At 40.6% G+C, this 13,337-nt stretch overlaps 1 protein-coding gene across 4 annotated transcripts; it reads left to right on the plus strand.

Moving 5' to 3' along the window:
• The first annotated feature begins 1,876 nt into the window (after positions 1 to 1,876).
• BUB3 (BUB3 mitotic checkpoint protein) lies at positions 1,877 to 13,099 on the plus strand. 4 transcript variants are annotated; one of them, XM_045439784.1, is made up of 8 exons: positions 1,877 to 2,101; positions 2,566 to 2,760; positions 3,358 to 3,427; positions 5,252 to 5,403; positions 8,018 to 8,176; positions 9,863 to 10,040; positions 10,308 to 10,524; positions 11,503 to 13,099. In XM_045439784.1, exons 2-8 carry the CDS (start codon positions 2,566 to 2,568, stop codon positions 11,516 to 11,518), a joined length of 987 nt encoding a protein of 328 aa, XP_045295740.1. In that variant the 5' UTR covers positions 1,877 to 2,101; the 3' UTR covers positions 11,519 to 13,099. The 4 variants fall into 4 exon arrangements, with proteins under 4 accessions (XP_045295740.1, XP_045295741.1, XP_045295739.1 ...); XM_045439785.1 differs by having other exon boundaries at positions 1,990 to 2,101; positions 12,753 to 13,099; XM_045439783.1 differs by having other exon boundaries at positions 2,032 to 2,154; positions 12,753 to 13,099.
• The last annotated feature ends 238 nt before the right edge of the window (positions 13,100 to 13,337 follow it).

Genomic DNA, 13,337 nt, shown 5'->3' on the forward strand with positions numbered 1-13,337 from the left:
TTAAATGGCAGTGATTTTGCCCTTAAAATATCAAGGATGACACTTTTCAAGTTTGTCATATAGTGGATATTTCAATCTTTTTACTAATCCAGAAATTAGCAGTCCAAGGTGATCCAACAGTGTAATTAGTTTCTAGGAATTCCTCTCTCTTACAGGTAACTGATTGTTAATACACACACACACACACACACACACACACACACACACACACACACGACTTGAATTTGGATTTAAAATGTTCAAGACTCCATTGTGGCCAGATCTCCTATCTCGAGACTATCAATTCATTTGAATAATCAGCAAAATCATCAGCCTCCTTTCAGGCTGTAAACTGGATTTAAAAGATTGACGGTTCTTAAAACTCAAATAGAGTTCAGCTGCAACTGCCTGCCCAGAGGGACCTGAATCATACACACACTGTATAATGAAATACACTTAGATTTTATTAGCAGATAATTCATGTTCAGAATCTCGAAACTCTAATAGAATTAAATAAACAACTGGAAGAGGGAACCAAATAGAATTATTTGGAGATAAAATTATTTAGCCAAAGTTAGAATGGGGGCAAGGCACTGCATTTTAAAATTCTTAACCTCACCATTAACTTGTTGAGAGAGAACAGATAGAGAACCAAGTATGAGGACTGGTGAGGAGGGAGGGCAAGAATCTGTTCTTTTAGGAGTAATATCAGCACAGTGGGCAGAAGGGTGGTTACTGTGAGTGTGTTTATTGTGCTGAGAATCATAAAAAGAAGTGCACCTGAATAGGGTATGTGAATGTGTAAAGGCCAACAACATTTTTTTTTCTCTATTAGTGTACCTTAAAAGTTAAACACTTTAACTCCAACAATTTCCTTCCACTTCATAGAAAATCACACAAGAAAGTAAGTTTTTTGTGTGTCATAAAAGGTAGTGAAAAAGCGGTTGCAGTATGGATTAAATATTGCCAGTGAGTTTTTGATATTCAAGAGTAATCGAGTCACAGCATTCTAGGTATAAATTAAGAATTACTTTTCTTTCATGGATATTATGTCAGTTACAGAAGCAACCTTCTTGATTCTCCTATTTCTGGAGGAGTCTAGAAACAGAAACTCTAGGGAGTTTTTGGGGTGGAGGTGGATGGGGAGAAGCTGTCATTGTAGCTGTCGTTTTCGGACTCTGCTGAAACATATGTCTAAAAGAGGCTTTTGAACTTTAATGCACTGCAGAACAATTGTTTGTTTTCCAGTCTGTCCACCCTTCTGGACAGAGTTCCTTAAGAACAAGAACTGTGTGATTGATGCATCTTCCCAGAGTCCCTCACCAGGCCTGTTCAATAATTGTTTGCAAAAAAGATGGAATGGAGGGATAAAGCCTAGTATAAATAAGGGTGAATTTCTGTGATATCGATAGATCTTAAGACAATGGGAAATGTGAGACCCTCGTTCACAGATGGAAACTCCAGGAAAATGAGAGCAAATCAGGGCAAAATAATGCAAATGCTTAGGGCAAATATTTCCTTCTCCACTCTAATCTTGGTTAACTTCATGGCTATATGCATGTCCAGTGAAAGGGAGAATAATTTATTTCTATAGATGTATTGACCAAAATGGGATTTTTTTTTTTTTTTTTTTTTGTCTGAGAGACCGAGTCGGGGTGGGGGGGGCCCTAAGGGTCAAACTGGAAAGAGCATCTATCCCACTTACTATCCAGAAAACCGGCAGGGCGTCGGCCCCAGGGAAACTACATTTCCCAGCGTGCCGCACACGGGCGGGAGAGAGCGTGAGCTCAGCCTTGGCGTGATGCTCTTTGGGAATTGTAGTTTCCACTCCTTCTTCACGGGCCGGGGGGCTCAGCCTTGTAATAAGGGGAGACCACGTGATCGGAAAAACCGTGGTTTGCCTTTGAGCCGGAACAAGATGACTGGGTTGACCGACGCCGGGCCTCGGAGCGGACCAATTGGCGGCCTCGAATGAGACGTTGGCGTTTGAAATTAGCCAATTGCAGCCATGCGCCGGAGCTTCCTCTCCGCCTCTTTCGCCCAGCCCGCGAGTGCTCGGAGGGAAGCGAGGAGGTGGCGCGTCCGCGAGCGGCGGCCAAGTTGCTTCTGAAGGGAGCCCAAGGTAGCGGGGCGAGGCCACTGGGCGCAGGGACGGACCCGTCGGGGACTCCCCAGGTCCGGAGCTGCCAGAGCCGTCCGCAGGGAGCCCGCTTCGCTTCCATCGCTCTTTATTTTCGGAGCGTCTGGGGCGGTAGGCCCGGCGGAGGGGCCGGGTTGCGGGAGCCCGCGGCGGGCTATGCTGGGGGCTGGAGTTAGGGGTGCGCCGGTAGGGGTCGGGCCGGTTGGGGCGCTGAGCGGGGGCGGCGGGGGAGGAGCGGGTGAGTCCCGACTGCGGTGGGCGCGCACGCTCCGCGCAGGCGCAGACGCCCGGTAGCCTACGTTCGCTAGTTCCCTCCCCGGTGAGACAGCCCCTTGCCGGCAAGGCACCCCTTCACCGTGACCCCCCCGCCCCTCTCCCCCCAGTGCTCGGCCAGCCCAGCACCCCGTCCTGGACCTTTGGGGACTGACTGGTCGCTTGTTCCGTAGATGACCGGTTCTAACGAGTTCAAACTGAACCAGCCACCCGAGGACGGCATCTCCTCGGTGAAGTTCAGCCCCAACACGTCCCAGTTCCTGCTGGTCTCCTCCTGGGACACGTCGGTGCGCCTGTACGATGTGCCGGCCAACTCCATGCGGCTCAAGTACCAGCACACCGGCGCCGTCCTGGACTGTGCCTTCTACGTACGTGTTCTCAGTTCGCGCACCTGCCCTCTTTGTTTTCGGGAATCCTGTATTCATAGCGTCCTTCTAACAGCATTGGGTGGAAGCTTTTGTCCGTAGGCATTCGGGTAGCTCTTAACGTTTCCCCGAACACCCGTCTTGAGCCAAATACCGTTTTTTACTTTAACTTTTGGCGTTGGGGTTATGTAGAAGTCGGAAACTCGGTCTCCTTTCCAGTGGAGTAACCCTGCAAACTTTTTGGATACGTGACACTTGTATTTGAAATTTGCCACCAGACGGTAAAGTTTGGTTGCCTTATAAAAAGGAAGGTTTGTTTTTTTTTTTTTTCCCACTAGGAGATAGAAATGAAATGCCTGTTTTCCTCTCAGCCAATGTGCTGAAAACAGTTCTCCTTAGTTTGCTGTTGTAGTTTTTGCTTTCTTTTGTGCGCTTGGGGTTTTGTGTGTGTGTGTGTGTGTGAGAGAGAGAGAGAGAGAGAGAGAGCGAGAGCACGCTCACATCCTGAACATAAAGTGAACAGATGGCTGTAGGAACCGGAATTTTGAAACACTGTGTAAATGTCTATCACTTAAATGTCTTGAAACTTTTATTTTGTAGGATCCAACGCATGCTTGGAGTGGGGGGTTAGACCATCAATTGAAAATGCATGATTTGAACACGGATCAAGGTAATATGGCCGCATTTCTACCAGTTTATTGTTTTCTCAGCTCAGGTACTAAAGTGTAAATGTTTATTTAGGAAAAGTGGCTTCTGAATTGCTTAGTTCCCAAGTTGTTTAGGTACAAGTAAAAGTGGCTTAAATTTAGGAATTTTTTTAAAAATAATAACCGTAAGTTACTGATCACAAAATACCATGCATTTACTTTCTCAGTAAATTCAGTTCCATTAGGATCTCCGTTCTAAGTCTTTACATGAAGTTGCCCTTAAGGATATGACTTTAACCTGTCCTCAGAAGTGGACTGGATTCCACAGTAGTCTCCTGTACATTGGGATTTTCCAGGAAAGTGGTGATATTTGAGTGTTCTTTGTTCTGAAGCTCTGAAGGAAGATAGGATTTTAAAAACTAGATATAAAAATAGCCAGTCATCTCCAGCTTCTATATTAATTCCACTTGTGTGATTATTTAGCCTAGAATATGCCTGAGTTGCATTTATTGAATGAATAATAAAATGATCCATTTTCTTACAGTTAATTTAAGAAATTAACTGAATAAATTAAGAAATTAATTAAGGTGCAGATAGGAAATGACTTACTCAATTTTTTATGGTAACTTCGGAGCAGAGCAGAAGTGCAATGGAACTTAAATGCACAGAGTTCTTGGAGCATTAAAAAAATGTCTTTTTTGTATATGCATCTGTTAGGTAGAGTTGTACTTGAAGCAGTTGGCGAGGTACAAAGATATGACTACATGAGGGTGAGCTGGACAGTGGGAGGATGGAAAGAGGATGGGCACAATATTGAGTTAAAAAAAACCCAAACAACTCAGAAGAGGATATTTCATGAAAGTCCCCTTGTCATGTAACTTAGAACTGCAGATGTTTGGTTTTGTTTGTTAGCAGCTTATTCCACACAGTAAGTTAGCTTGCAGGTTTGGGTCCTCTTTGTTGGAAAACTTCGGAGAAAAAACACACTGAAATACAAAGATTTTTGATATGGAGACTACAATTAAGGGAATTAGCTGTTTATTTGCAGGAGGTCATTGCCGAACTTCATGAGGAATTTTTTTGTGTGTGTCAGTGATATGTTTTTAAATAGGTGGTTTTTCTGTTTGAGGATCAGGACCACATAATCTTTGTTGTGTCCTTAGCATGTGGTATAGATTTTGGCACATACTAGACATTTAGCAGATGTTAGTTGAATGAATGAATGAGATTGGGTGAAGAGTTGAAATTGAAAGGAAGGAAATTGTGTATTGGAAACTTGATCCACCATTTGAAAGCCAGGGGACTCATCCTGAGACTCTCTGCCTTCCTTATCCCCTAGCTTTCAGATGATACTGTTACCACATAAATAAGTTTCTTACAAATATTAATCTAATGCAGCAAGTTTTATCCAGTTCCAGAAGACCAGAGTTTTCTACTCATTCATTCATTCATTCAGCAGATATTTGAGTACCTCCATGTACCAGAACCTGCAGTAGATAAAGTCAGAACTGTAGAGTTTGACAAGGTTTCTGATTTTTAAGGAATCTAGAATCAAGTGAGGAAAATAACAGCTATGCCACCCATTTAATGCAATGTGAAATTCAAGTCAGCCTTTGGTATGTGTCATGCCAGTGAATCAAACTATGCATTGTAAGGTGAACAGAGGAATGGATGACTGTAGTCATGGAGACATTTTTCTGTGTGCGGACGTTTTCATCGAGTTGGTGGAAGCGGATTCATTACAGTTTAATGAATGTTTCCTTCTATTCACTTGAGGAATCTTTGTTCAGGAGAGGTAGTAAAGGTGGGTGATTTTTTTTTTTTTCTTTTTCTCCCCCCCACTGTAGAAAATCTTGTTGGAACCCATGATGCCCCTATCAGATGTGTTGAATACTGTCCAGAAGTGAATGTGATGGTTACAGGGAGCTGGGATCAGACGGTTAAATTGTGGGATCCCAGAACTCCTTGTAATGCAGGGACCTTCTCTCAGCCTGAAAAGGTAGGCTCTTTCCATTCGTAACAGGAATTTTAGTCTCACGGGTGATTTGACTTGGTACACGTTTGCTGAAGGTGGTGTTGAACTTGAAGGTTAACTACCAGTTGATGAGGAGCGCCTGGCTGGCTCAGTGAGTAGAGCAGGTGACTCTTAATCTCAGGGTCGTGAGTTCAAACCCCATGCTGGGCATATAGAATACCTAATTGAGTCTGTTTTACAACACAGATGTTTTGAAGCAAAAGGAAATGAATTTTGGTGTGTGGGTTAACTTTTTTTTGTTTTTTTTCTGTGGTCCTCTTTGTGCTAGATGGCACTAGTAAATAAACCCACTGCTGTATATTATTAATGCTTTAAATCCCAGGACTGAGAAGCAACTCCGTGCCTTTTCAGAGAAGTCATTTAGCAGAGACCGTTTGATTGCCTTAAATTGGGTTTGACATGCCCAAACCAGGGAGTAGGATGGAGTGTCACTCATTTTCACTTAGGACCCGAGGTTTCATTTGAGCGGACTGTTAAGAGGGTGAAATGGGTTATCACTTGAGGTGCGAAAGGTGTCCTGCATTCCTTGGTTTTTGCCATTTGTGTATTTATTTTTATTATTGATAGATGTAGTTTGAAGGCTGTACTGAGGGAAGCTTTTTAAAACTGAAACTCTGTGTATTATTCTAACCTTTTCATCTGGACAATGAAAGTAATTGAGCATTCTTGCTGTATCCTCATCAGCCTTTATCAGGTTGTAGTTGATTTTAAAGATTGATTGTTTTAGCAGTTTAAAGGTATCCTTCACTTGAATCTATTTCCTTAGTGTAAATATACTATTCAGTTCCTGCTAGCCATCATTATATACTGTAGTGCATCCAAAGAGCCATTATTTTTGTCACATCACAGTCGAATCTACTCCTGGCAAGACCTTTGTTCAGAATAAAATAATTGCATTGTTTCTAGTTTTGATTTATGGTTGTATGTAACATGTTAAGAGCTGTGATAAATTGCAGACAGAATATCGTATAATGGACAGCCACACTGAATCAAGCTGCTTATTGGTTCAGCAAGGTTCATTATGTCACTTTTTTTAATACTTTCTTTGATAAATGTATAGACCTAGTCAGTGGCATGACAGTGGTTTCACTTGATTTACGATCAGTGGGGATAGAAAGCCCTATTAGAAGCTTGTGTGTCACCTGTATAGTAAAGATTTAAGATAAAATTCCCAATCTGATCGTGCTAGTATAAATCGATCTCTTTCTGGATTCTGTGTTGTTTAAGTTTGGCGTTTCACATGTCTTAGGTTAATTTCTGGTTTTCTGCAAATGTGTTTTGTGAAGAAACTGGTAAAGCTTTACATCTTTCTTATTTAAATGTGCTTAACTAAATCTACTGTTTGGAATCTTTTAATTCCTTGTAATTTCCCTTAGTCAGATCAGTTGGTTGAATTTGAAGGCCAGATTGTGGAGATGATTTGATTGTTAATTGTTAAACCTAACTTGGTATTTTTGGTTGGTGGTATGCAGTTAACACACTGGTGGCTACTAACCTTGTGTTTTAACCACTGAGAGGTGTCTTACATTGCAGGGCCTGGGTTCTCTTCATTTTTTAATAGTGTTTCTTCAGGTTTTAAAATACTAAATCAGGTTCAAATAGAGTTGCTTATTAGTTGAAAGTAATAACCAGAGTACAATTATATATCTAAAGTCTAGATTTAAAAAAATTATTTAACGTGGTCAGGAAAATACATTGTGCCACCTTTTTCATCAGTTTGCTATCTGTTTGGTCCCCAAATAGCATGTTTGAAAATAAACCACTTGAAATGCTTGCTTGCAGGAAATTCTGTAACTTGTTATAAAGGAATTTTTTGCGAAGGTCGTTGTAATACTGCAAGAAGGGCATGATGGGGGCGGGGGATAGATGCTTTTAGGGGAGAAAATGCTTTTTAAATTTTCGCTAATGATGAACTTTGTCTTGAGTGTTTAGTATGACATCAGGGCACAAGAATGTGCTTTGTCACATGCCAGACCACTGTCCTCGTCTTTTGAGTTCATATGCCACAAAAAGCAACTAAGCAGCTAATTAACGATGGCTTCTTCATTCTTCTTAGAAAGGCCTAATTTTATTCAGTGTGACAGCTGAGAAAAATCAAGATTTTTAGAGTCAAACATGAAATCTTTTTTCAAAAGGTGGTCATAGAAAAATAACTTTGAAAATGATTTATCTTATGAAAAGTTAGATGCCCGTGGAGAGGTTTCTTGAATTGTTTTATGGCTTTATTGTTTCCTTTTTGAGTAGTTTTTACAGTTCTATATTGTCACTAAATGAAACAAGAAGACTGGAAAAATTGTTAAATAATTTATCACCAAGAGAATTAAATCTTCCAAAGTGTTTTTGCAGAGTTAGAATGTACATAATACAATACTTCACTAAGTATTAAGAATATATTGGGTTCAAGATTTTGTGCAAATTACTTGGTTTGTAAAGCTGTAATATTTAGAATTTAATACTGGTGTTTGAGAACCTGATCGGCTAACTTTTTTATGGTTTTATGATTGGTGGACTTTTGGGGGACCAAATATATTTTCTGGCAAATAGGTGGATTTTAGTGAGTTTTGGTCTTTCTTGAAAGGTGTATACCCTCTCAGTGTCTGGAGACCGGCTGATTGTGGGCACTGCAGGCCGCAGGGTGTTGGTGTGGGACTTGCGGAACATGGGCTACGTACAGCAGCGCCGGGAGTCCAGCCTCAAGTACCAGACCCGCTGCATACGGGCTTTTCCCAACAAGCAGGTGCGCACCTGTCCCCCCCCCCCCCCCCCCCCAACCTTCCTTCAGTTTGAAAATAAGAGGATCTCACTGGTCATTGCCTTTTAAAGCTTCGCTTCTCTTTTGTTTGTAATCAGTAGTGGTTTAGAATTTGCTGTTACGTTTTCAGCAGCCTTGTGTTACAGAGTAGTGTGTTAACCCAGTTTCAGAGAAGACCTTGACGTTCAGAGAAATCAAATCATCTACCATGGTTGGAACAGAGGTCTTCTGATTCCTTGGTCCAGGATGCTTGACAGGTATACGGTAATCCAAGAGGGTTTTGCAGACATTTCCATTCACCAAACCCATGAATTCGGCCTTAGGTCTGGAAACTCAGGATTATGGAATTGGCTTTTCTCTTTTTTTTTTTTGGCCTCTTTGTAACCCTAACACGAATGGAGTTCTTTAGCAGGTCTGACAGCAGCACGTGGATTTAAAAAAAAAAAAAAAAAAAAAAAAAAAAGCCACTGAAGTTAGAGAGGCCATGCTCTTTACATAATGACTTACTCTTGACATACAGGTTCTCCTCCCTTGTCATCACTGCTAAACAAGACTGCCCTGTTTATTACTGAGCCCCTTCTCCCCTCAGATCCTGAAAGTTTGAAGGAGAGTTGGTGGTGTGGTCAGCTGCTGTAAGAATTTTACAAGAGGAAAAGTCATTAAAAACGGCAGTTATCTTTGGAATCTTCTGCTGTCCTTTCATGGTTGAGGAGCTGGATGCAGTTATGCTGGTTATTCTCTTGGCCCTTTATCTCAAAAGGCTAGTGCCTCAAATGGTGATCACTGTTCTTTTTCTCAGGAAATTGTAAATTTCCATTGAAGATAAGGAATGGCAGTTATGTGAAACTTTTCTAGATCTAAGCATGTGATTAAAATATCCTTGCATTTATCAATCTCATTTTTAGGTCACATCTAAAACTTTGTTAGACTATCTCTAGTGGGTCATGGAAGTTTCAGATTTCACTGATTTTTTTTTTTTTTTTCTCCCTAAGTACTTCTTCAGGAATAATTTGTTTTCATACCTTGAAGAATTAAAAAAAAAAAAATCAAATACAGACTCCTTATTTATCTTATGTTTCAGTTTCTTTGACATACTGTCATTTCAAGGAAAGGTGAGAAAAGGTTTGAAATGGTAACCCACTTTTGAACATTGTTGAAAATCTGTGTTGTTTATGTGTGAGCTCAGCTTGCTGTAGTTCAATGCAAGGGGCAGGATGACTGAGATGGAAGGCTGACATTCTAGCTCATTTGGATCTTTGATCCCCCCACTGGAGGAATCCCCCTTCTTACAGTTGTTGGAGGTAGAGAGGCCCAGGGCATAGCAAATTATATCCAACTGATGGAACACATTTGAGCCCCATTTGAGCCCCCTCTGGACAGGACGAATAAATGATACTGAAGCCCTTTAGGATTCTTGTCTATATTTTAAAAAGTTACTAGATGTGATAGCTTTATTGTTCTTTTTCTATAGAACAGGTATTCATGTTAAGTTCTGGAATGGTCATAGCTTTGTTAGTACAGCTTAAAACCTACACCTGGTTAAAACCTGGCTGTACTTACCTTTCATTTCTGAAATAACCGTCTTTAGCACAGGTTGAATTTGGGAATCAGTGCTTTGTTTTGGGAAGCTGGAGTCACCAGTTTTGTCCTTCTTTGCTTCCCTCTTGGCAGGGTTATGTATTAAGCTCCATCGAAGGTCGAGTGGCAGTTGAGTACTTGGACCCGAGCCCTGAAGTGCAGAAGAAGAAGTATGCCTTCAAGTGTCACAGACTAAAGGAGAATAACATTGAGCAGATTTACCCGGTCAATGCCATTTCCTTTCACAACATCCATAATACATTTGCTACAGGTACGGATGGCAGGTGAACCTGCATCGCATCACTGAGATAACAGATTTTGCTGTAATTGAACATGAGGCATTTATACTTAGGCAGAGTTTAAAAAAACATTGTGCTTGCTTTTTCTGATATTTAGGGAGCAGAAATTTTATGTGATCCTCTGTGGGGAAAATGTACCTCATGTGACCTTAAAAATTAACCGTTAAAGGTCCTGGTTTTTTTTTTTTCCTGTGTCTGCTTTTTAAGAACCCTTTTACCTCTTTTGAAATGACTTCTAGGCGGCTCTGATGGATTTGTCAACATTTGGGATCCGTTTAACAAAAAGCGATTGTGCCAGTTCCATCGGTACCCCACCAGCATCGCGTCGCTTGCCTTCAGTAATGATGGGACCACGCTCGCAATAGCATCATCGTATATGTATGAGATGGATGACACGGAACATCCCGAAGATGGTATCTTCATTCGCCAAGTGACAGATGCCGAGACAAAACCCAAGTGAGTATGCTTCGCCTGTATTTGAGCCTTTTCTTGCATTCAAGCCAGGATTTATTAATTTTTCTAAATTCACGAATAGCATTGTTGATGCCTGCTCGATACTACAGCCGACTGTAGGGTCGGAGTTGATTTTATCTTGTCCTCCCAAGCTTTCAATATCCGTAGGTTGATAGACGTCTGATGGATAAAATTGTGCCCAGTTGTTGGGTAGAGAAGAATGTCAAACTCTCATTCTTCTTGAACAGGCACTATTATTTGAATCTCTGGAGTTATTACTAGCACATTGCTTCAAAATTAAGTTGAGGAATTCAAGAATAATTTATTTTAGTGAATCTGTTTAAGATATTTGAGAATTTGAACCACCAAAACTCTTTCCTCTCCACCGAGGTTGTTCCTTTAATATTTACACAAAGGGAATGACCTTCAGGTCTTACTGGAAAGCCAGAATAATATGGCCTTGCCTGGAATAGCAGATTTCCGTAGTTTTGAAATTTTCATAGCTGTCTGTGGCTCTTGGTTGTAACTGTTGACAGAGAGGAACAATTGACATTTTTTTTGGTACCAACAGGGCAAAGCTCTTTACTTAATTACCTGTACCAGGCCTAAGGGAAAACTGATACTTAGGCGCTTGTTAAACCATATAATACCTGCCCCCGCGGGTCTTTGTCCCTGTTCTCTGTCCCTCTCTACCCAGGCCTCAGTAAATATAGAATGACTGAATGTTTTCAAGATTCTTCTACTTTTCTGAGTTAAAATGGTTTAACACCCTTGCTAAATTGGTTGAGTCCCAGAGAAGGGGCAGAGTGTCAAATATTTCATATGATGCATATTTTTACAGATTTGACTTTAGAAAAGACTTAGTGTGTGAAGCCTGTTGGATAAAGGGCTGTGTTTGCATTTAATCTCTCACTTTTGTGTTTCTTGTCCTGGCCGGCCATTTTGATCTCATGCTGTTCTTTTTTTCTTTTGAACTTGTAGGTCACCATGTACTTGACAAGATTTCATTTACTTAAGTGCCATGTTGATGATAATAAAACAATTCGTACTGCCTAATGGTGGATTTATTACTAATAACAAAGAAACCAGGGAAATATATTAATCTTAATATTATAAGAACCTGAAAATAATGGAAAAGTGGTTTTTATTGATTTTTTTTTTTTTTTTTTTCCTTTTAAACCGAACACTCTTAAGTGCATGAGACGGTTGATGGTTTGCTGCATTAAAGGTATTCGGGCAAACAAAATTGGAGGGCAGTGATTGCACTTTTGAGAGTCAGTTTTGACCTTGATAATTTTTGTTTCCACTGTGGAAATAAACATGTTTGTAAATAAACACAGGTAATAAAAACCCCTTTGCATTCTTTCTGGACCTTAAATGGTGGAGGAAAAGGCTCTTGAGCCATTTGTTTCTTTTGCTGGTTGTAGTTGCTAATTCTAAAGCTGCTTCAGACTGCCTCATGAGGAGGTTAATCTACAATTAAACAGTATTTCCTCTTGGCCGTCCATTATTTTCCGAAGCAGATGGTTCATCGTTTCCTGGGCTGTTCAACAAAGCGAGGTTAAGGTTAGACTCCTGGGAATCAGCTAGTTTTCAATCTTATTAGGGTGCAGAAGGAAAACTAATAAGAAAACCTCCTAACTTCATTTTGTGACTGTAAACAATTATTTATTAGCAAACAATTGATCCCAGAAGGGCAAATTGTTTGAGTCAGTAATGAGCTGAGAAAAGACAGAGCATATCTGTGTATTTGGAAAAATAATTGTAACGTAATTGCAGTACATTTAGACAGGCATCTATTTGGACCTGTTTCTATCTCTAAATGAATTTTTGGAAACATTAATGAGGTTTACATATTTCTCTGACATTTATATAGTTCTCATGTCCATTTCAGTTGCCCAGCCGCTGGTGATTAAGGTTAAAAAGAAAAAAAATTATAGTGAGAATGAGATTCACTTTAATGTAATGCCCTGAAGCAGAACACGAACTTGGCTTGGCCTGTTCTAGCTGGTTCCAGATAGTATTTCTGTTGTCAAACTTTTGGTGTTTCATATGTATTCTTTGCACATGTACGTTTTTGAATGGGACTTGGACGTCTACTGAAATTGATCCATGACGTGTTTTTAAAAAAATTCTTTTGATAACAGAGAAAGGTCTTATTTTTAAGTGTTTCAGTGGAAACTTAGTGCAGGTCTGAACCCATCTTTTGAAATGTATTTTCTTCATTGCAGGTCCACGTAATCATCTCGTGAAAGTGGTTTCTCTGTGGAAAGCTTTGTTTTGCTTCCTACAAATGCATACTTATCCCCTAAGGGATGCGTTATAGTCATTGTGGACACCTTATTTAGTATGTGGATTTCCCAGTTTTCTGTCTTAAAACAACTTGTCTGTGTGCCCTTTCATGCTGACTTTGTGTAGGGTGAGGAGTCTTTGTGTCCTCGTGCGGTGGTCTGAAGAATTGTCCCCACCCCAGCAAGCCCCGTGGTTGTTTATGAGCAGCTTGAGCTCTTTTTTGTAAAATAATCTAAACCTGTTATTTCCGTGCTGCCTAATAAATCAGAGATTCAGAACCCTTAAATGTTGGATGTTTTTAAACGTTGGTAATTAATGTAATTTACTTCATAAAAAGGCTTCTGTAAAGCAAAACTCCCTCCATCAAGGGCCTGGTGGGGATGACATTGTACCTTTAAGTCCACACTGCCTCGTTTAATTATGCCTATTTTGGTGTACGTTGGGGATTCAGTCCTGGCTAAAGTGATCTGTTGGAGTTGTGCCATTTCCCTGGTGCCCTCTTCTGGATCGGCGGGGCCCCTGAG

The sequence above is a fragment of the Leopardus geoffroyi genome, chromosome D2, assembly GCF_018350155.1.
Source record: "Leopardus geoffroyi isolate Oge1 chromosome D2, O.geoffroyi_Oge1_pat1.0, whole genome shotgun sequence".
Classification (NCBI taxonomy): domain Eukaryota; kingdom Metazoa; phylum Chordata; class Mammalia; order Carnivora; family Felidae; genus Leopardus; species Leopardus geoffroyi.

What these genes read in the sequence shown, in the direction of transcription:
- BUB3 (XM_045439784.1), top strand. Translation starts at nt 2,566, where the DNA reads ATGACCGGTTCTAACGAGTTCAAACTGAACCAGCCACCCGAGGACGGC. An exon ending in TCCTGGACTGTGCCTTCTAC is followed by an intron (nt 2,761 to 3,357) that starts GTACGTGTTCTC and finishes TTTATTTTGTAG; the next exon opens with GATCCAACGCATGCTTGGAG. An exon ending in CCATAATACATTTGCTACAG is followed by an intron (nt 10,041 to 10,307) that starts GTACGGATGGCA and finishes AATGACTTCTAG; the next exon opens with GCGGCTCTGATGGATTTGTC.